This window comes from Lathamus discolor, chromosome Z, assembly GCF_037157495.1.
Source record: "Lathamus discolor isolate bLatDis1 chromosome Z, bLatDis1.hap1, whole genome shotgun sequence".
Lineage (NCBI taxonomy): Eukaryota > Metazoa > Chordata > Aves > Psittaciformes > Psittacidae > Lathamus > Lathamus discolor.
This window is the reverse complement of record NC_088909.1, coordinates 20,855,700-20,882,151: the sequence shown is the minus strand read 5'-3', so window position 1 is coordinate 20,882,151 and position 26,452 is coordinate 20,855,700. Positions and strand designations below refer to the sequence as shown.

Below are 26,452 nucleotides of genomic sequence, written 5' to 3'. Positions count from 1 at the left end.
GACCTAGTGAGGCATTGAAATACCTCAGTGTTAGCCAAGTCCTGGTAGGAAAGAAAAGTTTCAAAGCAAGGCAGAGAGTTAGTTTGGTTTTTTTTTTTTATATTTTTTTGTTTGTTTGTTTTGTTGTGGTTTTGTTTGTTTGTTTTTTGTTACTGATTTTGGTTTTTTTTTCTGGTTGTGGCTTGTTTGGTTGTGGCTTGTTTTTGTTTTTCCTTTTTTCCAAAAAATCAAGGCTGAAGGGCCCAATTTCCACAATTGGGAGGCAACAATATGCAACTAATTCCTAATTCTAGTTAGCAGACAATAGCACTGTGAAAATTGAGCACATCAGATATTCGGCAAATCGGGTTAAGAGTCACTGGCTCATGGCATACTGCTGAGATGGAAGAACTGGAAACAGAAGATACTTCTGATGGGTCAACTGATCTGTGCAGAGGCAGGCACACTGCCACCACCCCAGGTGGCAAGGAGTGCTGATGAGGTGGGGCAACCTACTGTCAGAGGCCAAGAAGAGGCTGTAACATCTCTTCCGAGTGTGCTGTATCAGAGTGCAGCACTTGCTGTGCTCAGACGGCAGATCTGTATCCACAACAAATACCTGCGCACTGCACTGCAGCTATTGTTTGCTTCCCACTGCTGAACCAGTCTGCTGGCATCGGCAGCTACACTGCTGCAATATCCACATGTGAAGTGAATAGGCTATACAGACACCCAGGGATTCACAGAATCATAGAATGGTTTGGGTTGGAAGGGAGCCTGCAACGAGAAGGGACATACTCTCCTATATCAGGTTGCTCAGAACTACATCCAGCCTAGCCTTGAATGTCCCCAGGGATGGTGCATCCACCACCTCCCTGGGCAACCTGGCCCAGTATCTTACCACACTCATTGAGAAAAATCTCTTTCCCACTTCCAACCTGAATCTCCCTTCTTTCAGTTTAAAACTATCACCCCTCATCTTGTTGCAAAAGGCCCTGCTAAAAAGTCTTTCCAGCTTTGGGCTGCTCCATAGCCTGCAGTTCTCCAAGTATGGTCTTGGTCAAGGAGCATAGGCCCCATGATACTTGTCAATACAGACAATAAATCACTTCCCAGAGTCTGAAAATCATTGCTAGATGTCTCAGCTTCAGCTTCTTCAAGTCCTAGCCAAACCTTTCAGTATAGAAAATGGCATGATCAGAACCTGACTCATTGCACCAGATTTGTCCCCAGTGCTTTCCTCATTTCCTCCCAGTCCTAGCTGCTGGCAGTGCTCAGCAATCAGAAAGGGAGTATATGGAAAAGGCGAATGTTTTTGCTGAGGGGAAATAGATCTCTTTCCACAAGTGAAATAATCTTCACATATGACCACACAGCGACAGAATATTTAAGGGCAACATAGGAAAAAGAATAAAAGGTCTTGTGTCTTCTAAACAACCTCCCCATGGATCAAAGTCTTTTTAACTAGAACAGTTTTTAACTAGAACAGTTTTTAGCTAGAACAGCTTTATATTTGAGTGCCTGCGTTAAGCCCTGCAGAACAGAAAAGACAGGCAACAGATGCTTCTGTGAGCAGCATGAGGCAGCTGACCTGTTAATATGTTTGCATTGCATTACTGTCATTCTAGTTTATTATTAGGGAACTCTATTAAACTGTGCTACCCAGAGCATTCGCCTTACCTTTGTTCAAGGTACCGCAGAGCCTGCCTCACAAATTCCATTCGCACTTCCATATTAGTCCGGACTTTCAAGGCATCGCTAGCCGGAACCAGGGTAACATCAGTCATTTGTTTCACCATGGCCCACATCTCGGAGATGTTCTGTGAACAAGCCATTCCACGCAACAGTGATGAGTACAGAGGTGACAACAGCACTGTTCTGAGCTACATGGTGTTCTGATGCTTATGAAAAGCATAAACCCACAAGAGTTATGCCAATTTAGATTTGCAATGGAGATACTGGATGCAGTCATGAAGGTAAGCCACTTCTGTCCTGCAGAATTCCAATTTTCCAGGCTTCTCTGCATAATTCTTGCGCAGGAAGATGGCTATAAATATTGCACCTGCAACTGTCACCCAGGATCAACACTGATTTCCAAACCTAGGCTGCATACTTGGTGCTCAGACTCCCTGCCCATTTCCAGTTCAGACATCCCACTCAATAAATACTACAGCAGCATCAGCTTTTCATATAAGCAATTGCTCTGGCTGCTGCTGGAAAGCTGTGCTATCAACTGCACAAAGAAATATCTGAAGGACACTTATCACTTGGGCAAAGATTAGGTTTTGAAAAAAAAGTTGAAAGTCATCCAGGTCTGCTCATTTACAAGGACAAGATCATATCAGTGTCTGCAGGACTAGGGTATCCCTGCTGCAACAGCAGAATACTGAGAAATAAGAGCACTGTTAGCTTCAGCAAGGGCAGGTGCTTGATGTCAGTGCTTCAAAGCAGCAAGAACTCTCAAACTCAGTTGTCCCCAGCAAAATGAATGCAGCTGTTCAAAGCAAAGATGCATGTGTATTTCAGATCTGGTTGAAGCATTTGCCCCTCTGTTCCTGAGCACTTTTTTGCTCTCCCCATTTGCTAAGTCAAAGGTGGCCAGGTTTGTGCATTTGGGTGTTAGTTTTTTTTGGGGGCAGATCAAGGTAAAGCAATTAAAGAAAATAATAAGAAAAGCAGGCAGATCATTGATTTAAAGTCAATCCTAGGGGCTTTACACTTTGCTAAAGGAGCCTCCTTCACCTCTAGCATGGTCTCATTGAAGACCCTTCACCTACAACTAATTACATTCAATAGATATTAAGAGATGGCGTTTTGAAAACCAAATGTAACAGAAACCATTTAAAATGAAAAGCAATTTCCCCTGCCCTCTCCCACTGTACCCAACAGCACATTGATCAAGGTGGGACACCTCAGTGAAAACAGGATCTTTACTTTTTCACTGTGTTAAGAAATTTTTCCCATGACCAAGTACATCACAGGTGGGCCCTGCTGTACTAAAGACGATTCCGGTATTGGCTCTGTGTTTTCTGTGGAGCCATGCAATTTTTTTTGGCAATATCGGTATTTTTCCACTGATGTCAGCAGGCTGCTAATCACAGCTGAAACCAGCTTAAACACATTTCCTTATGCTAACTCACTGGCAGTACCTTATCATCTAGTTCTGCAACAGCAGCGCAAAGGTCCACCAGGTTAGGCTGCAGATGTCCATTCACTATCTTCTCATTATAAATATAAATCTGAAACATATTGAAAGTAAACAAGCTTAACAGTACATATTGCTCCCCTTCTTCCTCCCCAGTGCAGCAGCAAAATCTGAACCAGGCTTCAAAAACAGTGTCCCTTCTGCTTCCCTCCCACATTAGCCCCCTCTAATTTAACACAAGTGGAATGGGCATTGGCAGCAACCACCCTTCCACAACACACTGAAGCCAGCAGCAATCCAGCTGTTCAGGGGTTCTGCAAGGCAAAGCACTGTGCTGAATGCCCAGCTGGACTAATTGTGGCTAGTTGCTGAAAGACAAAGAACAGATCCAACCACTGGACGGCCATGATATTCCCCTACATGGCAGCCTCCTACCTGCTGAAATAAAAGAAACTATTTTGCTGGTTTATGGCAGTATTCAGGGAAATCCAACAGACACAAACAAATGGGAACAGAAACATGGCCCTTCCAAACTTGTACATACACAGTCCCGGTTTGATTTCAATTTTGTCTTAATTTAGCTGCTTCTACTATTGTTTATTCTACTCTCAGCCTGAAAACCTTCCAGGTACATCTGAAAATAATAATTCTCAAAACTAAAAAGGTAGTGACATTGTACTTTAAGTCCCTTTTGCACTTGCTACTTCTTCAAAATGCCTAGTGTGCAAAAGAGATGCAGTGCAAATAGAATCTAGCATCAGTGAAATCACTGTGTTTCTATGAAACAGCCTGAACTATTCGTGAAGAACAACTAATCATTTCAGCCTAATTAAAACATATTCATGACTGCTGATAAACTGGAATAGTATGGACTGCCTGATCTCCAGCACCCCTGGAACTGGTACTGCTAGAGAGGTTGGGCTTCCCATATTCACAAAATATCAGGGAATAATGTCATGAGCCTCAAAGTATAGACATAATTATGCTATAAGGAAGACCCTTAATGCAGGTATGTTACACAAAATATGAAACGAATTAATCACAGACTGGTTTGGGTTCCAAGGGACCTTAAAGCTCATCCAGTTCCAACCCCTGCACGGGCAGAGACACCTTCCACTAGAGCAGGTTGCTCCAAGCCTCATCTAACCTGGCCTTGAACACTGCCAGGGACAGGGCAGCCACAGCTTCTCTGGGCAACCTGTGCCAGGGCCTCGCCACCCTCAAAGAGAAGAACTTCTGCCTAAGATCTCATCTCAATCTTCCCCCTGTCAGTTTAGAGCCATTCCCCCTTGTCCTGTCCCTACAGGCCCTTGTCAGAAGCCCCTCTCCAGATTTCTTGTCATCCCCTTTCAGTATTACTGCACTATTAAGATCCACTAAATCAAATGTACACTGCATCCGCACAGCCACACACCTCATTTTGTGATTCAATACTTCATAGTTCCCGTAACTGAAGGCAGATAGAGAAAAGCAGCTGTACAAGCTGCTATCTGGCTCAGCAAAGACTAAGCCAATGCCCACAATAACAGTAATTTGTGCAGATTAGGCAAGGCTTTGTCTGTGTCGTTTCAGATATTCCATTTTGAAAAATCAAGTGCTTCTCTTTCATTTTGTTTCCAACAGCGCTGGTAAACAGATCATCTCATATAACAAAAGTAACAAATTGCTCATGTAAAGGTTCATCTCTTTTCCCTGAAAATTTTCAGAGGGAGCCTAATGCTACCAGACATTAATTCATAGCTGATGCACAAAAGCTTCTCATATGTTATGCCATTAAAATGGGATATAATTTGACAAACATCAGGATTAATACTTCAGCATGTTTTTTCCTGCATGCACACATCAGAATAATGATCTTCCACAGGTCACCTCAAACCCACACCATTCTATGATTGTGTGAGCATAAAGGGAATATAAAGTCTTTATTATGTACAATTACGCACTGACATGAATTCTAAAAAAGCTTTTTTTTTTTTTTATTTTCTTTTTTTGGAAAGGTGAAAAGTTTATTATACATGCACAAGTGATTTCTACAGCCATAATGGTGTTCAGGATCTCCTTTTGACAAAAAAATCCTGTAGCAGACAGGTAAGTACATTTCTAAGAAGTCAGGCTAAATGTTTATATTTTCCAATTACTTTTTAACTCCAGGGAGATACTTGCAGACTTTACCTACCATATTTTCTCACACACTACGCTCACAAAACTGTCTTTTCCCCACCTCATTGTAGAAAGCAGTATTTAACTATGCTTCTTTTTTTATTTCTACTCACCTGACGAGCATACACCATCTCCACGCTGTCCAAAGAGCTGCGACCTGGAGGACCCAACTCACCGGTGTAGCTGGGCTGTTTAATAGGAAAGGTATAAGAAGGTATAAAATTGCTGCAATGCATTTTACCAGTATATCTACTCCTAAAGAACAGCAGCAAAACCACGCTCCTGATCGTGCAAATCCTCGGTTCTGTCTAGAGAGTAAAATGCATAGTCTCACTGCAATACCCCATTATCTTCCCAGTATAGCTTAAACTTCCTGATGTGACAGAAACCCTCCTTATTTAGTACACAAACCAACAATCAGTTCTCTATAACTAAGACACTGGTGTCTCTTGATAGCATCTTTTAATTTTAATTCTTCCCTTTTTTTTCTTGAAAGGTTGCTTATTGTCACATTAGTGTTCTTTTTGAATCTCCATCACAGCAAGCACACAGAACTCAATGGACCAGCCTAAATGGACCCAGTCTAGTAAATCTGACACCCACTCCACTTTTGTGCCAGTACTACGGCACAGACACAAAACAGGACTGCAGCATTCAGTTATGTGCTGAGAAGTCCTCCACTGCTGGTCTGCTGCAGGATGAAGGATGCTTGCAATATCCTGACTTGAAGAAAAAAACCCCAACATTGTTCTACCACAGAGACAATGCTAAGTTTGAGGTATTTTCAGCGTAGATGCAGGAGGGACAGATGACCCAGTCATGGCATGGAAAATCTGTACTCTTTTATAAAACTCATAACATGCCATAATAGTCTAATAAAGATATTTGTGTAAGTGTTTACCACAAATCACAGCTATGTTTTCAATACAGCCACAACTGATCATGGATGTTCAACACTGTGGAGGGAAGAATACTCCCAGTTAAGTAAGCAACACTCTCTGGTGTTTCCTGTTTCCTAAAAATTGAATTCTTTATTTCAGCATCAGCTTTACAAGTCTTGGGTTTGAAAAGACAGACCCCTTTGACGTAAGGAGCCCTTCAGTATCAGCTGCTTCACGAGCACTGCTACAGCTCTTATAGTCTGAAGATAAAAGACAAACTCAACATAAAAGCATAATATTTATTATGAAGCCAACTGACATAGTTGGGGCAGAGGATACAGAGAAACTTTTGGAAAAGCAAGAATGTTTTCAGGTTTGTCACTGTATAACTCAAACCCATTGATATTTCTCTAAACTGAATCAGTAACTTTTTCCAAGAAAAAGCAGGTACATCTGCAGAGTTTTCAAATCAAGCTTTCTACCACCCAAGTCTGTTACAGCTGGCTGCACACCCTCATTAGCTGTTACACTGTACCTCAGCAACACTGGCATATAGCTCTGCTTTTCCTTACATCAGCTACCCAGAATGTCAGTACTTTACTGGGTAGACAGATCACTTCTGAGTATTGCCTGAGGACATGCTCTAAGATTTCCTGGAAGAGCTCCGTTAAACGTGACCAACTTGGTGCCTGGACAAACAATAGAAAGCCCAAATGAAATGGAAAAATCTTTGTTTTCACTTTCAGTTTAATCAGCTTTAAAGTTCAGCTTTGCTGACACCTTGTCAGGTCACAGCACAGCAGGACCTATGTTCCTGCCATGACTTGGTTTGTATGGATCCCAGGAAAAGAGCCGAGAAGTGGGAGCTTTTCTCCAGATGGTATCACCATTCCATTTCTTCTTTCAAATGAGGATGAAATACTGACAGGGTCTTCAAAATAATCTTTTCTGGTAACTGCGTCCCAACTTTGAAATGAAATAATACAAACATACAAACCTCTAGATATGTTCCTGTCAGTCCATGCACTGAACAATCTCTCAGTCATTCCCAAATGCTTACCAACCTCATTTGATATCAGTTTAACCCAGGTTATCTTCTATTGCGTAGGACCACCCATTGAGTGTGTTTGTCCCCAGCACAGTGAAATATAAATTAATGAAGATATCAAAGATGATCATGGACAATCCTTTCAAATTGTTGGAATTAAGTTTATCACTGCATTAATTTCTCAGTAACAGTGCCATATAAATTATATCCAACCTGATTATAAAAATCAGGCAGATGCATTGCATTTAGACCTTAGGCAGTATAAAATGCCTTACAAATAAACCCAAAAGAAATCCCATTTTTAATTTCTGCAACTGAACTCACACTAAAAATATCCTTCACAGTCACTCTTAATGGATACTGATATTCAGAAGCATTCCCATATTTCTTTCAGTGCCAGATCATCTGACAAATTCCTTTAAGCCTACCTAAAACCCGACAAACTCTTTGTTCTAAAGAACAAAGAAGCTGTTAAAGCAGGTTTCCTGGGAAACAGACACGATGGAATAAATAGTGCTTCGCAGCCCTGCCCTGTGCTGTGCCAGATGAATTGCAGTTATTTAAAGTAACGTTAAATTATGGACGTTGTCATTAATTACTGATGAGGTTTCGTCTTCTGCAGCAAGTTAAGAAGGGTACATTGCAACTTAGTGTCACTTTTCAACTAGTGCTCAAACACCAGAAACATAAGGACTGGGGCTCTTTTTTGTGAATCTGGTTCCCTTGTCTCCTGCTGCTGCTCTGCAGCAGCAAAGAGCACCAACGTGGCTGCTGCTCTGGAGCGTGGTGTTTGATTGATGGGTTAAAACCTACAGGTAAGGATCTGAATTCAAAAGTCCACGCCTGAAACTAAGAAGTAACTGCTGTGGGATTTGTGTTTTCCTTTCTCCATTTTTACCCTATCCATTATGCTTTGAGGATCACTTATTAACAAGCTGCCACAGCTGAGAACTGCCACAGTGAAATTCAATTCTCTAAATACCCAGTACCAATTTGGTAGTTCAGCAAAGAAAAAAACCTCAGGAACCACAGAATTTGTCTTGACTTTCTTTCCTATGCCAGGAGCCATGGAAGCAAGATTATGCCCCATTTTTTTTTCCATCTCATACTTGTATTCTGGCTTCATCTTTGACTTATTCAGCTTTAAAAAAGCACCATTTCACTGAACTATCTCATGGCTGTGCTAAAAGGAAATTTCCAAAGGAAAACTAAAGCAATGAGTCAGGTTGGGGAAGGTATTTCCACTCTCTATCCTGAACTGCAGAAATGGAGTACTGCACAGGCAATCATCCTACAGCTGGTAACCAGCATTTGAAGAGGCTTTCCCTGCAAGTTACGAGAGGGATTTGGGAAAGGGAGAGGATATCCCTTGGTGGCAAGTCAGAACTTACGAAGCTTTCAAGCAAGGAAAAGATTATGAAAGATATGCTGAAAAGAGCAGCTAGGTGCATACAAGAAGAATTGTGTTTCAGGTCAGGTTCTTAAGCTTAACTGGAGCAGCAAAAGGAAAAACAGAAGAGTGGGTAACGCACAAAGGACTGCAGAATTGCAAGTGCGCACACACACGCATGTATCTTTCTGCATCTCTACTCTGATACTGCTTAAACAGCTTGGGCTGTTTTTTTCAACCACATTTGGTTCTCCCTGCCCTAAATTTAAGTCTTTCGAAAAAACTCTTCAGAACTGCAATATTTATTCTGAATATTATCCATTTATAAAAGCTGCGGCTATATTGCACTGCTGTCACGTTTTCATCTTTTAAATTCATTTAGCCTAACGATGCTGCTTGTCAAAGGAGTACTCCTTCATTTGCACTCAGCCAAGCGTTCAGCATCACTTCCACACCAAACCCCGTGCTATAAAGATGCATTATTCATCATCCTCATATGCATATGCACATTCCTCAGCAGAAGTCTGGGCAGACATTTTGTCAGCACTCCAAATGGCTTGGCCACTAGATGTGGTGAATAAACTGAGCTGGAGAAATCCCATCAAAACACACCACAGTGCAGTGGGGGAGCAGAAAGCATCCTGCAGCCTTTGGGATTTAAGGGATATGAAGACAAGATACAAAGGGACAGAACAGGAGCTGAGAGCAACAGTGTCTCTCCATCACTGCAGGAGCATGATGCTTAACAGAAGGAGTGGAAGAAAGAAAAACCTGGAATAACAGGACAAAAGAAATGCCTTGGCACCTAGTCGAACAAGACTCAGAACACATCCCCTGAGAGCACATGTTCTTGACACCTTGAAAACAAAACTCAGGCTTTCCTCCCTTTTCTCCTAAGAAGCATCTTTTTATAAGCTCTGGTTTTTCCTTACAGGCAGAAGGCTGGACTGGAGGACAAGGAGGAGCAGAAAACCCTAATGGCTAAGTCCTGTGTGACGTTCTTTGAACCGTGAGCTTTGCCTGTTAATTGGTCTTATTTCCATGAATAATGTGTTGGTATTTCACTCTGCCCAAATTAGCTTGCCCAAAGCTTGAGAATTGGCTCACAGGCAGACTGGCCCCCTGCTGCATTTGGATCTGTGCCTTTTCAGTTGATTCTCCATCTCCAGAGGACATCAATTAAATCTCTACTATATTCTACAGGCTGTGTCTGTTTGTGTCACACACACAAAAAACTTACTTGACTGGAACAGGCCTTTAGAAGAACAACCTGCTGTGGGGAGGTTAGATAACAGGTTTTTAACACAGTAGACGCACTTCAAACATCTCAGGCCTTGAGACCTTTCACTTCTTGAGGCTAAGATTAGAATATATCAAGGATTTTAAATGCTCTTGAAATCACATACTGATACTACGAGTGCTTTGAAATGGAGAGTGAAGTATTACTGACTGATAGTGTATACTGAGTCTTTAAACTCATTCATGAAAAACATTACAGGGTTTTTTCCAGCTCCTCTCTCCCTCCAATTTCATGCTTGGCATTTTGAGTGCCAAGGACTGGGATGGTGTTCATTAGACACTGAAACATCATAAAAGGGGATTTACCTTTTAAAGGTTATCAAATTGCTTCTCCAAGCAGCTAATATCCACATTTTGAAAGGAAAATCCCACACCAATACTTCACACACACAACAAAGATGTCAGAAGCTATCAGCTACAAAGTCTTCAGACTCACATCTTAAAATAATGGGATAGCTGTTCCTAGTTTTAACTTAATTCAGCCTGCATTATTTAGTATTTCTAATACTGGAAAGATGGAGAACCTTCTGAGAAGTCACAAAAAAGTATCAGTAAAGTACTTACTTTCTTGGGAAGTTTCTATAAAAAGATGTATGCTAAAGGGGATTAACCTCTATTTAAAAGAACAGTAATCAGAAAGGGACATTTCATTAACAACTTTAATTATTTCCAAATCCCTATACAGGTCATACCCCATTAACACAAAGGGCTTTTTTAATTTTCATGTACTTAGCAGCTCTGTAAGTCATTCCAATTAACAAGTGTGGGGAACATAGTTACAAAAAATTGGGCCTGTTTCCTGACCTGAAAGCACAGCAACTTGCATTCTCCTACCCTCTATCACCTCTCAAGGTTACAGTTTTCACGGAGGATTGTGCAAGGGGGTCCAATTTAAATTCATGCTCCAGGAGTCTCAGCTGATGTCCAATGCCTCTAGCTCAGAGGGGTAGAATTTCCACAACTCTATACATAACTGTGCTTTACTCATATAACTGGAGCATTTTCTTTAAGAGAATAAACTGTAAAGTTTCAAATTGAAACAGATGATAAAGAATGCTTCAAGTTGCTACTAAATACCTTTTCATGTTAAACATGGGCCCAGTCTTGCCCAAAAGATTTGGTCACTACTGGATTAACCTTGAATTGCTGAACACTAAAATTTTGTGCTGCTAAAATCTCTAATCTTCCTTGCATGAGAAAACAAGGTGAAAAGGAAAGCATTCCCCTTTTTTTCTGTTTTTTGAATATTCGTGGGGGTTTTTTGCCAAAACCCTGATACTTCAGCAGCCTCCTAAGGAAAGCTAAATCCTGACACTAGCACAGACTGAGGCACTCTAAGACTTACGTTGCACCTGAGAAAGTGTCTGGCCTCATTAGCGCTGCAGAGGTTTCCTGAAGGTGAAGTTCACCTCAGCATGTTTTCTGCCCCCTAGGTATAATGACCTAGTATGTGTTCTGTGACTAAGTTTCCAGCTTGCACAGATGTTGCCTAAAACAACTTCTGCAATAAGAGATCCACTGCCAGTACTCATCAGTCAATAAAAACGATCATAGACAACGCATTCTGCTACTCACAGTTGTTCTGGAATTAAACAGAGATCTGGTATTTCTCATTTTCATGTAGTTGTAGCTACAGAATTATCCAGAGGTGGTTTCAGCAGTGCTGGAATGCCAGCTGTATACATGCTGTGCATGACACTGTTCAGAAAGATGGAGTTACCTCATTTTCCTGGGTGAAATCAAGAGCATCTTCCCCTGATGCAAGCAGAGTATGAAGAATCCTTTGTTTCACTTGTTCCCATTCACCCAGCATTGATTCTCGATGATACTCCTCAGCCATAGCAAAAGTCTGTTGGTGAAAAAGAACAGCTAAGGAACATAAACACCAAACAGCCCAGCTCTGCTATTAATAGACCAGCTCAAAAACGAAACATAAAATAGCAATTAGATAAATCGATAGGTCAGCTCTCAAGCTAATGATGTATTACATATTATTTTAAGAGGTTTCCTTTTCAGGTACGAGGAGATTCAGAAAGTAGGGCTGTATGTGTGCAAGTAAGACAACTCTCACACTTTCCCAGCTGGTAAAACAGGGAGTCTGTGTCTCTTCCATGGTACTGCAGTACACACAAAACTTGGGAAGTTAACACACCTCTGTTAAGAATACAGTTAAGATATGTGTGTTTATTGCCCATATTTCATTTTCAGGTTTTTACCAGTATGTTCTTCTTTTAAATATGAAATAGGATAAAAGTATTAAAGAACTAATCAGTGCCAAAGAATCAGAAAGTCTCTTTCATCAGGAATATAACTCAGGAAAGCAAGAAAGAATATCGTATCCCAAGAAAAAACATCCTTTCACTTTTAAAATGGCTGATATACTATATCGTCTTCAGATCAAATTGGGGAACTCATGGAAGGAAACAGCTTTTCCCTCAATATTCCATATTCTTGCACTAGCATTAGGATAGAGACAATGCTTCACTACCTTTATCATTATTAAGTAATCAGGGACAGGAAATAAGAGTATTTCCACTAATTCTAAATATAGAGTAAGCTATATTGGATCTTTCACTTTTTTACCTTTCTGACCTCCTCTGCCTTTCACAGCTTTGCTCTGCTGTGTATATAACTAAATGTCTTGGCTGGCTGAATAAGTTTTTATCTCATTACAGCCCACTGTTACGATGTTGTCAATTTAGGGGCAAAACATTCCCCTGAATAACTGATAAGAGGCAGTAACACTGAATTATAGCATACGCATGCAACTAGTGCATGAGATTTGTGTTTCTTTTTATATAAATTGACTTTAAACTTTCACGGTAGAATACAGGTCTTATCCTTACCTTCACTATAACCATTTCAACAGGGTTTTAAGTATGCTTCAATAATTACAGTATAATTATATGTAATTAAAATAATTTAATAATGCTTAAGTACTATTTCTTATCATTTGAAAGAAACACAGGCACTGCCTCCAGACCTGATGGCCCAAAGTGTACATGGAGGGAAACAATTGTAAAATAAGTGCTAGGAAGCATTCAATGACATTTCCAAGCAGCAGCTTTAAGACAAACAACAGGAAGCGTATTTCCATACTGCATAATTTCTATTTGTTATCATGCCCCAAAACATGACAGATACCAAAAGCATAAATAGATTCAGAAACAGGATCAGATAGATTGAACATCAGAAAACAACTTATAGCTCAGAAAATCTTTGAAACAACTACTTGCTCAGAGGTAAAGACAGATGAGATTAACAAGGAAAGGCTGTCTTTTTTACTTACAGGCTAAGTAGCGGTCCCTTTCATGAGAAGAAAGCTGGACTCAGTAAACCCTGAGCTTAAGTGACAACTCTTACTTTCTTATTGTACCTTTTTCCTTTGTACTGCTTCAAAAAACCTTTTTTCATTCTTACACGAGAGACTTCCTCTGGACAATGTGATACAGTATGGTATTCTGGCTCTCCCTCAGACACAAGAATTAAACCATGCAGCACTTCTGCTGCAAAGGCCTGAATGCAGTATGTACTTCAACAATTCCTGTAACCTGGTGAAACAGCTACAATAAACACGCTGAGTGTCACTGCTGTATGGGAAGTCAGTGGCACAAGGCATTTCTCAGAGCAAAAATGGGAAATAAAGCCGATGTTCTAAGCATTATCAACTCTAGAAAAGGCAGCAACGATGAGGAGAGGGTTGCAGTGAGTGTGCTGTGCCTTACAAACAACAGCTTCTCTGTTCAGACTCCTGTCTGTACTAAACACTGCAGTGAAAATACAACTGACAAGTATTTTCTTTTTTTTTTTTTGTAGTCTCAGAACATCTTAAATTCCACTGGTTTGTTAAATATCTAATTTACTAATTCCTTACACCCCTCCCCCCCCTTTTTTTAAAAAGGAAAATGCACTCTTGCCTCCAACTTACCCTCTTCCTCGACTCCTCAATGGCTGACAGCAATGCATTATCTTTTTCATTTTTCAGGAATCCCTGCAGAAAAGGAGAAAGAGCTTCAGTCAAACAAAATCAGCCTTGCACTGACATCAGGTACATCCTGTAGCACTCAGCTCTGCCAATCCTGAGCACTGCTCAGAGCTCTCCCCAGTCCACTCCTGAGAAGTTTAAAGGTCACTTTACTTCACCAGGGGTACAGTAAGATGACCATACAGAGCAATGTGAAAATGAAAATGCATTAATCCTCTGGTTTAATATGCATTAAATCCTAGCGAAATGTCCTGTTTCTATTCTCTTTTATCTCTGTGTCCCAGCAACTGCTTCCTCTTGCTACCCATTTGAGGGAGCAAGGATGAAATCTGGTAGGAGCGATAAGCCAAGATAAGATTGTTGGACTTGAGTATGTTAACAAAAAAATAAAATGGGTTTTCACTTGTCAGCTTCAGGCAGAAGTGGAGCTCTTGGGAGGCCTGATAGGAACTGTGAAAAAGAACCTTAAAAATAGTCAGTTGGGGAAGGATGGAAATAATTAAACAGTTGGAAAGCATACAGGAAATGTTTACTGCACAGCCTCTCTCCATGCATACAGCTGGAGCGGGTAAAAAATATTACATAAGAACTGTAGTTTTAATTTTCAGTGTTATCAGTAAATCTCAAACAGGTCTGGTGTACATGAACATATGGATTCATACGAGCTGTTAGCTCCTTATTCTAAAGGTTACTTTCATGACCCATACTAGGACACGTGCCATACTTTGAACTTTAAAAAAATACAGTGCTGCAACACACACAGACAACAGGCAGAAAATTTTTATTACACCTGAACTAAAATATCTTCCTTCTGCATTTCAGTGTTATATCACCGATTGTATCACCAACCACCAAGTTGATTTGTACTCTCAGACTTCAACTTAATCATTATTCAGATCATAAAAAAGGAAAAGAAGCCTTCATCTCCTCTGAAGTCATCAACTAGAACATTATTGTCTCCATTAAGTGCTAATATCTTAAAAGTCTGTGTGCTCAACTCCACAGCTTCAAACTTCAGAGCCTCCACGAAACCCAGGCAGTGGGAATTCAGTGTACCATGCTTCCTGCTTTTATGAGGATCCACAACTGCAGCAGCATCCAACTGAACTTAGTGGGAATTAGGAGACATTCGTGCTCTTCATTCCCCACATCTTCCTGCAAAAAAATGCTTCCTGCCGCAGCAATCTGATGATATAGGTCTTGATCTATGCAAGCTAGGCAGAGCTCAGGTTCTCCAGAGGAGCATGGATCCTGTGGCAGGACAGACACCTGCTGTCATAGGCATTTGGACCTTGGGGAAAACATTGACTGCAGGCGTTTGAAATTGTCCTGCAGCAGTACTTGGCGCAACCACAGGTATCACAGATTGCTACTTAGCGAGGTGAGGAGACTTTGAAACCTCCCCAAATGGAAGAAATCTGGCAGGAAACCACCACATAGGTGTGCTGTCTTTCTGCTCCACAGCACCAGCATGCATGCAAAATAAAGGGCAATGCACCCTTTCCTTCTGACACATGCAGAACAAGCATTTGGGGTACTGGAGAGTCTGTGACTCCACGCTGGGCTGGAAACAGGGACAAGACCCTTTTCTGTATGCCAGACAGTGAACCAACTGCTGTCCTCTGAGACAGAAACAGCTCTTGAATTATATACAGGAGAGAACAGCCACTTCTACACAGCCTATTCTTCATCCATGTCCGCCACGTCCTGCTTTATTTTTAGATGTGCCCACAGAGAAAGTGCAATTATAGTCTGAATAAAGTAAGTGAAATCCAGGTCCTTGCGAGTGCCTGGGGACCAACTATTACAGCAGCTGTCACCAAGGAAAAGGCTGCTGCAGTCACCTGATCTTGGCTCCATCCTAGATGGAGATGTGGCTTTGTAAGGTCTTTCCATGTCTGCATGGCTGGAAGGGCTTTGGAGGGCAACAAGTTTGTTATCTCCCTGCTTCCAACCTAAACTGGAGAAAAATTGTCTGTAATTATAACAATTCTAGACCTTTAAAGCACATACCAACATCTGAGCAGAAGACACAACCCCACTTCTGATAGTAGGGATCTGATGTTGCAGAGAACACTCTGTTTGCCATATCATAACAAAGCTGTTAATTTTACAGGCAAGAAAAGCCCACTGTCTCCAAGATGAAGACCTACAGCTTTCTATAAAGGTGCTAAGCACACTGTGTGCACTGGGCTCCTGAGCCCCCTGACAGAAACAGGTCCTATGTTACTGTCTGCAGTCCTCCCCTCTCTCCTTGGAGGGACTTGTGCCCTGTGCTGAGCATGTACCTGCCTAGAAAGGTATACAGCAATGATGGTAATCAGCAGAGTAATTTAAGACATGCTTGAACTTCCCTTCAAGTCAGTAAATCCAGCCTGAGTATCTTTCTTAATGAAACCTCCCTGCTCCCAGAGTGCTCACCAGGTCCGTTTAAGGGAGTACATTAAACTGAACATCAATTAGGGGATGATAATTGTCCTTTCCAACCTCAAAACCTACTCCTTTAGCAAAATAAGATCCTTACACATTCCAAATAATATCTGTAATGCCTCACCGAGAAGAGGTACATTTTAAAAAGGTTACCCTATGCCTTGTGCTAAACATTGCGACTATAGCATGGCAACTGTTGCTTCAGTTAATTACAGGCTAATTGTCAAACCTCAGAAGAGGAAGTTTCAATAGCTAATGCTAGGGCTCCTGCTACTACTCACAAAACTGCTGGTGCTTCAACAGGCCAAGAGTTCCTGGGGTTGTCACTCTAGGCTGTGATGGCCAAAATTTCACGTTAAGGGAGTGAGGTGCTTCCAGGTGCTGTAATAGCATTTATTCCTGGGGTTTATTGCATTGCCACCTAGTGGTGAACTACGATTTGGTTACTGGACATTTAGATTTCACAGATGTATATAAATGCACACAAATGTCCATGTGCTGTAAGAAAAAGCTCCCGGGAACAAGGGTAGGGAAAAAGATGGAAGACACGTGCTTTATGCTAGAGAATTTTGCTCCTCAAAAATCCCAGGCCACATAACAGCTTTAAGGGTTCAGTATCTCTAAAGTCTGGGCCTTGAACAGCAGCACTGGTTGTGCTCACTGAGTTACATTTGCCCCGAATCTTTCTCCAGTCCCAGAGGCAAGGTTTGACTTTGCCACAAACGCTGGCAAGCTGTAACAAGGATACGGAGGCATGGCGTTCAGCACGCACAGGGAGTACACAACCCACAGAGCCGGAGCAGCCCTCTCAGGGGAGATGCTACTGATTGTACAAGGAGCAACGAGACACTACTTCATATTCTGTACCCGAAAAGAGAAGCAGGAGGAGAACAGAGATATTGTTAGGAGACAAACGGCTATTTCACACAGCAGATGGCAAAGATAGGAATAGCTAACATAAGCATCACTAAAATCACAGAGGTGAAATTTTCACCTTGCAGCTCTCTCCATGCATAAGCTCTGCCACTGTGGGGATGCTAACATAGCCTGGACTTTGCTGGTAAAAGAAAACTTACCTGATTTCCCTGAGGCAGGTTTATGCAAAAAGCACACAGAGCCCTCATGTCACATCATGCTGTTCTTGCTTTAATGAGTGGCATTTCACTTTTCTCTCTGTTACTGTGGGACTCCCACACATTCTTCCTGTGTCGAGTTTGGAGGGGAAGCAGCACAACCCTTTTCCATCACAGGTTCTCCACAACACTCACTGCTAAATGTTTCCTCTACACAGTTTGTACAGTATCTGATGAGATGGTGTTTGCCAAACAGGGACACAAGCATAGAAATACACCCACTCTTCTACCTTCAGGTTCCCATTTTCCAGCTAGTCCCGCTTATTTTTAGATGTCTACTACTTCTCAGCATCTTTCCCCAGCACATTCCAGTTCCTCTTGCATCTTTTACCCCTTAGATTACAGTCGGATCTCCCCACATTCTCCCTCTCTTGCAGTCCCACTGTGCCCCTCTCAAGGGTGGTGTGGAAGTGTGGCCACACCAGTGGAGGGGCAGCACCTCTAGGAGGTCTGTGCCACTTCCTGGTTCACACCATGCTCCATCGTCATTTCTCATCTCAGGCACCCACTGCCCAACACAGGTCGATACAACAGAAACTGGCCTGCTCCAAACTGAACTCCAGCAAGATGTTCCAGTAACTAATTCATTACCAGTATGAAAGGGCATGCGTGCACTGATGTCTCCTTTTGACAGGAGATGGAAAGTCTCTTCCATTTACTGCAGTAAATGAGGTTAGTAAACTCCCTCCTCGCTGATAGAAGTCTTTTAATTACTTCAATCAGCCCGGCCATACTTTTAATACTTGATCTTAGTATTCAAGCTGTCAAAGAGAAGGCAAAGGTTGTCAAATAGGATACTGAGGCTTTGCATGTTGACAGCACTGGTTACTTTTTCACTGGCAGGGAAGGAAAGGAGAAAATCAAGTGAACAGTCTGCGGCCTTTTCAAGTCAATCGCTCTTTGATTAAAATATTTTTCCAAGTGATGGATTTCCAGTAGATCAGTGAATGCCGCAAAGGACCAGCAGGGATGATGACTATATGTTTAACAAAAAAAAAAAAAATCACTCTTTGGCAATGTTTTGGGAAGAATGTTCCATATCAACCACCTGATTTTATGATTCCTACTAAGAATGTTAACATTTGCTAAGTACAGTCCCGCTGCAAAGGGGCATGAGTCTGAGCACACTCCCAGGGGGCTGCACCCCGGCACAGCTCTCCTGGCCATGTTTTCTCGGGAGAAAATGAAGCAAAATGAAGCAAAACCTGGAACCCACTGCCACAATCACAGACCTTACTATATTTTAATCCGAATTATTGCTTACGCTAACAAAATCATCAAAGCTTGCTGGCTGGCTTTGATCAGACGGGCCTATAAGCAATGATGTGGCCATTCCTGAGGATGGGGACATGCCAGCACAGAACGGGCAATATTTGTCTCTGTCCAGACTCTTCTTCTGCATGCATCACACCAGCATCTCTCAGAAGCTTCTACAGGTCTCCTAAGATTTGTTTTGCAGAAAGCATCAGCTTTTGCTAAAAACACCACAAGTAAGCAGCTTCCCTACATACCTTGTCCAGTGCAATACAGTGTCCTTCAAAGAGCAGGACAGCTGCCCAAAGATCAGCGACCAAACACAATGGGCTAAGAGCATTTGTGAATTTGGCTTTCTCTTTAGAGGACTTCAGATCGCAAAAATTGCTATGGGTCCAAAGCAGACTAAAGGCCCAAGTGCAGAGACCCTCACATAGCAAGAGAACCCAAGGAAGGTTGATTCACCGGCCAGCATCACTTCAAAGCTGCATGTGAGACAAGAACATTGTACACAGATGCAAAGGTCCACTGAAAAGGAAGGTCTGATAATGCTTGTCTCAGTGTTCAAGAATTTAGCAATACAAGATTTTCAGCCTAAGACAGCTGAGCTTGTCGAACTACAATACCGAAGTTCCTTTACACCGTGCTTAGAATGGGAAATCATACAATGTTTTCCTAAAAAATTAATTCACTGTTGACTAAACAGGAGAAAAAACAGGAAAAAAAACAGAAGGGTTTACAGTTTGCTAAGACCCAAGTGCTGGTTCTTGCATCAGAGGCTTTGAAAGCAACAGCCATGTTGAAGCTTTATAGAGAGAAAACCATGCAAACTAATAGCTATAACACAAAACGATACTAATACAGCCAAACACTGCGCTTAGGGAAGATCTGCTGCGCCACTACCTGCCTTCACAGGGGTCTTAAACCCCCTTCCCTTCACATACTGTGACTGTACTCCATGCTTGTAGCCAGTCGTAGAATGGTTTTGAGTTGAAAGGGACCTTAAAGCTGAGCTAGTTCCAAGCCATTGCCATAGGCAGGGACACCTTCCACTGGACCAAGTTGCTCCAAGCCGTGTCCAACCTGGCCTTGAACACTGTCAGGAATGGGGCAGTCACAGCTACCAAATACCTTCTGCATGGGGTCTCCTTTTGTGATGGAGGAGCAGCACAGACCTCACCCTGGCAGCAGCTAGGGTGAATGCCCACTGTGCTAGAGCACAACTCCATGCAATGCACACAAACCCCCACGCATGCCCTGTAGAAGGGGTACCACCATTTGCCCACCAGCCACCTTCCATGGGTTACGTACACAAAGCAACCTTTGCTGGAGACAGGTCCTGGCGCAGAAGCAGGGCTTCCCTGCCCCGTCAGCATGCCATTGAGGTAAGGCTCGATTTAAGTCAGTCTTTAACCTGTGTCGCAGAACAAGCTGTAAGCAAATATTGACTAAATGCTCTCTGCCACAGGATAGTGCCGGCAATACCAAAATCTAGTGCTTTTTTTGTATTATTTTACTGGTTTAGACTGTCTGATCTGTGAAATTCATGCAGTTTTCACAGTAATCCTCAGGCCATATCCAAGAACACTGGATCTTGCCGTGTTGGATAAACATTATTCCTTCAAGCTGTGATAGGAAAAACTCAAACAGCCGAAAGAAGCACTCCTCAGGCAATCACAGATCAACTCCTAACAGAAGCAGGGGCAGATGGTACATGCTCTTTGACTCTTCTTGGGACTGCTTGGATCTGGCAAGTGAAGATTAGAAATGTGTTCCTTGGACATACAGGCTTTGAGGGAAGAAAGACACACACCCCTCAGCTCCTGTTTCAGACAGGAGACCATCCGTTAAGTGTGGAAGGCTAGTATGAAACCATCAGGTAATAACAACCCATCAGGTAACATCAAAGCATCTTCCAGCACCGAGAGGCATCATCAGATGGCACACTCAACCGCAGTCCTCCAAAATGCATTTGCAGCATGCAGCCATCAAGGAGAGTGCAAGGTGTTTGCAGCTAATATAAGCAACATCTACCATGAAATACACAGGGAACACGGCTTTATCACACTAGAAATGTCCAGAAAAATCCCACTGCTCAATTTTTCTGCTGGAATACTGCACCAGCAGCCCCAAAACTGAACTGTTTGCTACACGGCACTGCTTTACTGAGCATAGAGATCATTGCTGCTGGCAGGAAACATGACTCCGCTCATTTTAGTTTATTCTCATTTAACACAGGATGCTCATTGAGTTCAGGCTTCTACTCACTACAAGATCCCAGTATTTCACTTAAAACTGTACTTACAAGTGGCTTCACTGCTAAGAAAATGTGGAAATCCATTGCAGCGTTCTTACGCACTTTAAGATTTTACAACCCACCCCCCCCAAAAAAAAGTCAGAGAAATTTGCAAGATTTAACAAATGCAAGGGTAGAGATTGAGTGAAATAGGACATTCTGTTCTAAAACCTGGAAAATATATCAACCATGCAATATATGTAATTTATGAATTACTTATACAGTGTAGCTAATGATTAAAATATTAGTAATTATCCATACTACTTGTTGTGTCTTTCCCTTTCAGAGCAAAACCAAAATCACTTCAATTACACAGATTAGCTTCTCACTCTCTGGCTCTAAAAATTGTCACCATGTCATGTTGGGCTGCACAGTGCATGGGAATTCTCTTACAAACAGTTTTAGTTGAGGTTGGGTTGGGTTTTTCTTCAAAGTCACAAACACTTTAACGGCATAAAACCAAGATAATGCTTTTTTTAATCTAAAATTTTACAGCAAAGGTGCTCAGAATGAGGTTCTCTTCCACATACAATTATCAGCCACCACCGCACAGATCATTTTTGACAGCATTTGTTAATGCAACACAAAAATAGTGTAAGGAACAGTGCTACTTTCCCTAGCGGTCCTCTTTTCCTCCCCAGGCACATACTCATTTTCTTTCTCCCTGCAGTGCAACCGGGAGCTGTTCAACAAGAATCCCAGGTCCTACCAAGCTACAAAGTGCCAAGGAAATACATGCAATAACAAAATAGAAAGCCTTGAATAAGCCTAACCTCCTTAGAGGTCATGCAAAGAACAGAATGACAAAAAAAAAAAAAAAAATAAAATCCGAAAAACCAATGAAAAATAAAATGCATCTGAACTAGAGAAAGAACGTGGACAGGCTCCTGCCAGCCAATTACAACAATAAGAAGCGTTACTCAAGAGCCACCATAAGGAGCTTGTTCAGCTGCCTAATATTGGTACATCACACCCCAAAGCATCTCAGACTGCATTTCTGTTTGCCTTGATAAAGAAACCAAAATGTCATAAAGGCAATTAAATGCAAAGGCACCTCACTTGGAATATAACTGTCGAGCGAGGGAAGCTCTCTGTGCAGATCAGGCCAGCAGGACCAGCAGGAAGCTTCGTCTCCTTCAGCATTGACGCTTCACCACCAGCAACAGCATCAGCACAGAGCCAACAAATCATGCGATCTGAAATCTGAGCTCATTTGTCAAGTCTCCAAATACACAGCTATGTTTTTCCTCAAGATTTTTAACTGCAGAGGCATGCCCTTTCTTAGTGCTATGGCAAGTGGCTACAGTCTCTCTCCCTTGCACTATAAGCATCCTTGTGTTAACATCCCGTTTAAGAAACACAACCCTACAGAAATCATACACACATCAAAAGGTTCACAGTCAAAGCAAAACTCAGGGCTCTGTCTCTTCCTTGGAGTTTAGTTTAAATAATTCATGAGGTGATGCCAATATGTTTGAGATCAATAATGCAGTCCTATATTAAAAATATTTATAGCATGCAAACAAAGACAACTTCTGATCATCCGCTGCAATAAGGTCTTACATCTGCCTCTCTGGTATCACACTTTTTAAGGGAATACTGAGAAAAAACTACGTATTTAAATTATTTTAAAGCATTCCTTGTCATAACTAAGCTTGTAATGCAACACCTCTTCCTGAACACATCCTCGCATCAGGCAGGACAAACCTCAAATCCAGTCATCGAAACTAATTTCACTGATGACGCCATTTTCTCATTTCTTCTGCTGCCATTTTAGCACTGTGGTTCCTCCACGTTTTCTCAGAGGTACCTATCTGCATGTCCTTCCTCCTCTTAAGAGGAAACCATAATCAAGAAATGCAGCCACAAATACAGCCTCTACGTGGAATTCCTGCCCGTGTCACATCCTTGCATGGCAGGGGCAGGGATGAAGCACACCACTGCCATTGCGGACCACACCTCAATTCACCGCACTGGAAGCTGGCGAGGAGACTCCCGAGATGGTGCAAGTTAAGAAACCAGCCACTGGAAATCTCTCAGCACCACACAAAATAATTGATAAAGCCGAGGAATCTGGAGTGTCCAGCTCTGTTATGGAAGGATAGGCTTCTCTCCGGATAGCACAGAAAACACTATCTAACAAGGAAGTAGTTTGAAAAGAAAGAGGCATAAAGGAGGCATAGTGAAAAGCTTGCAGTGTCTGTCGCTGGGCTAATTGTACATTAGCATCAACATACAGGCAGCTACAATAACCTACTTCACTTGGTGGCAGAAAATTAATTTCTCAGGATCACATCCGAAAGCCCAACAGCCATCCCTATCAGCTGAAGTATTTCCCAGCCTGAAGCAGCACATTTCTGATAGAACACCAGCAAGGACAAATTATTAAACAAACCTGCTAGTCACTAACTCCCAGCCTCCTCTAACCCACTTCTGCACATTTTAGTGCAATCCTTCTGTCTTCCCCACCCTTTAAGTGCTTTATCTTTCTGCCTGTCTGGGAGCACACAACCTTGCTGTCCATGAGGAACAGGTTTGTTCTCAGGCTTTTTTGGGACGCAAAAAACCATTATCGCTATGTGCACATCTCTTCTTTCACAATTTCAAGTGCAAAAAAAACAGTGAAATGCTTTCAAGTTAGTCTGAAACTGTCTGTAAAAAATAACAGTAATGAAAATATCAGTTCTCTTTACCTCCTCTGAATGCAAGTAGCGAGCCTGGCAGCACTAAGCCTCACACTCTCCCTGTTCTCAGGCTGACTCAAGCAGCAGGCTTTCAGCTCCTGTGCCCCCATCCCACAGCTGAAAGCCCATACACCACCTTCCTGAATGTTCCTTGGGAGCGCTAGTTATCTTTCGGCTTTGGCTAAAAAAAAAAAAAAAAAAAAAAAAAAAAAATCCAAGCAACAGCCTTCCAGCCTCCAACTCTATTTCAGACACAATGTGATGCATGCAGCAGACACTCGCTGCCTCGAAGCGACAATGCCTGGTTCAGAGACATCAAAATCCTGTCAGCTCTGTAAATGTGATAACCACGTTAAACTCGGATGCAAACCCCAAGCCCCAGCAGAGGTGGCTTTCCTTAGAGCCACACCTCCACAATGGGATTTCCCCTGAAGTTCCTACTGCAATCTGAAGTCTCCCCTACACAGGGAAAGAAAACCTTTCTGAAGTTAAAGCTACTTTCTCTTGCTGATTGTGGCTGGCTGATACTACAAAGAAAGAGACATGATTAGATGTACTGTAGTGTAAAGGATGTAACCTTTTTTTAAAAAAGATAAAAATAAAAATTAAGAAAATTGTATAAGAAAACAAGCAAATTTGAAGTTCTTATGTCATAAATAACATGGGATGATTTGGCAAAATATCCGCCTGAGTTAGAAAAATAAGTCCACATTAGCTAGCCTATTCTTCCTAAATATCTGGACATAAATAACAGCTGCTTTATTCAGGTAGCTTTATTCAGTTATTAACAGTATTTTCAGCACGACAGGGTGTCCCTCAGAATAAATATCAGTACCTTACTGACAGTGAAAGCAAGGAATTTGGAGTTCATACATGTCTTGACACCTTTAAATCCTCAGTTTAAACATGCTGTGGTCTTCAGAAATTGCGTTTCTTTACTACATTCCTGATACATTTCACAAAGTTAATTATTTCAATTACCTATGAATTAATAATTACAGATCATTGAAATAAAAACCAAAAGGCTGGAATGTGCCTGTTATAATGATACAATTTGTCTTTTTAAATGTTTAACATTATAAAGCTCAGAGAAAGAGGCGTGCACTAAAATTCTCTGCTGCAACAAATGATGTTAGAGTAAGTACTTTATCCTTTTTCAGCTTATTTCTCCTATTGTGTAAGAAACCTCAGGTTTAAACAACTTTCCAGACTTGGGGCAGGAGCCCAGTGTTCTAAGGATACACCAGAGACAAAAGGTTTCCATTTTTCTCTCCTGGCTGTACTCCACCCTTGCTAAGGAACTCTCTAGCAGTGCATTCCTTTATTTGTGCGTCGCATTAACAAGACACACGAGCTTTCGGACTTTAATGTACATGAAATGCCAAGTCAGCTGCTGCCAGCAGATATCACAGACAAATCCTGCTAGAAGAGACCTACAGCTAATTATTAATTACGGTGGCTCAGTCCTCTTTCTGTATATTAATTTATGGAGCTCAGTTGAACCCTGTTTCCCACCCACTTCAGACAAAGGAAAATAATTTACCACACTGTACTAACTGCAGGGGTAATTGAGCCATCTCCCATACAGGGTAAGTGGAGATGCCTTCCTCCATCTTTTTACACATGCAAACCACACATTTCATTGTCTTTTATCTGATTTCTGGCTGAGCTGCTTTTGTGGTGGGACAAACACACGTCACACACCCCCACCTTTGCACAGGTAATCTGGTTTAAAAGAGGCAACTTTCTTGTCATGCTATGCCACTGTTCTCCTGCCTCCCCTTCTGTGCGTTTGGCAGTTGACAACAGGAGGAAAGCAGAACGTAGCAGCATATAGGCACCTCGATATTTGTGAGAAAGCCCTGAAGGAGGGAGGCAAGTTGTTCTCTGCTGCAAGAGCGCAGGCACTGTCCCAGCACAGCACAGTTCATTAACCTGCTTTTCTCCATATAGAGAAACAGAATTGAAAGGAAAGGAGAAAAGCAACCCACCCCACACTCCTGTCCCCATACCAAAGGCAGGCAGAGCTCCCAGTTTGCATGCAGCCTCCGAGTCCCAGGAGCTGACAGTATTAAATCAGCTGCCACCCACCCAGCTCGTCACGGCCACCACATTTATATAAATGTTAATTCCCTGGCTGCTTCCCTTTACTATGATTTTACTGGCTTAACCCCTTTCATAACATATCCAATTCACTTGAAAGAGAGGTGGGGTCTAGGCTGCAAACTCCAGTTGACTAAGCAAATACACTTCACCACCCCATTTAAAGAAACTAACCAAAAAAACCCAAATGTCCAAGTGTCTCCATTTACTGTGGGAACATAGAAGTCTTTTCTATCTTATTTCCATTTTTACCTCCCATTTGAAACCCTTACTTCAAAATAAAATTAGAGGAAGTTTAGTGTGGCTCCTAAATAAATCTTAAGTGCATCTGGAGGAACAGAGGAAACAGAGTAGACCCAGATCTTCACACCACAACGAAAACTAAGAGAAAAATCATGTAATCAAGCAGCATCTTTTATTTTTTGGTTTCAAATACTTCCATAGACATTTCAGAGCCCAGGGAAGAGAATAACAGGAATAAAGGCATTCAGAAAGTTACGCTCCAGTATTTCTGCATAAATGAAAAGCAAATTCAGCGATGTCAAGAGGGTCTGTAAATAGGCAACCTGACCGAAGCCCAGAGCAGAGCCCAGGCTGCCCCACCCAACGGCTGCTCTATCCAAGGAGATTAGAAGGTTTAGGAGGCAAATGCACAGACCGTAAGG

At 41.9% G+C, this 26,452-nt stretch overlaps 1 protein-coding gene across 2 annotated transcripts in view; it reads right to left on the bottom strand.

Moving 5' to 3' along the window:
• The window catches only part of NUP93 (nucleoporin 93), an 85,440-nt gene that overhangs the window by 18,140 nt on the left and 40,848 nt on the right, over nucleotides 1-26,452 (bottom strand). For both annotated transcript variants that reach the window (XM_065661930.1, XM_065661931.1), the window contains exons 4-8: nucleotides 13,831-13,893; nucleotides 11,623-11,751; nucleotides 5,398-5,472; nucleotides 3,129-3,218; nucleotides 1,660-1,799 (exon numbers count right to left, since the gene is read on the bottom strand). In XM_065661930.1, coding sequence (XP_065518002.1) covers nucleotides 1,660-1,799; nucleotides 3,129-3,218; nucleotides 5,398-5,472; nucleotides 11,623-11,751; nucleotides 13,831-13,893 — 497 coding nt within the window. The remainder of the gene's footprint in view (nucleotides 1-1,659; nucleotides 1,800-3,128; nucleotides 3,219-5,397; nucleotides 5,473-11,622; nucleotides 11,752-13,830; nucleotides 13,894-26,452) is intronic.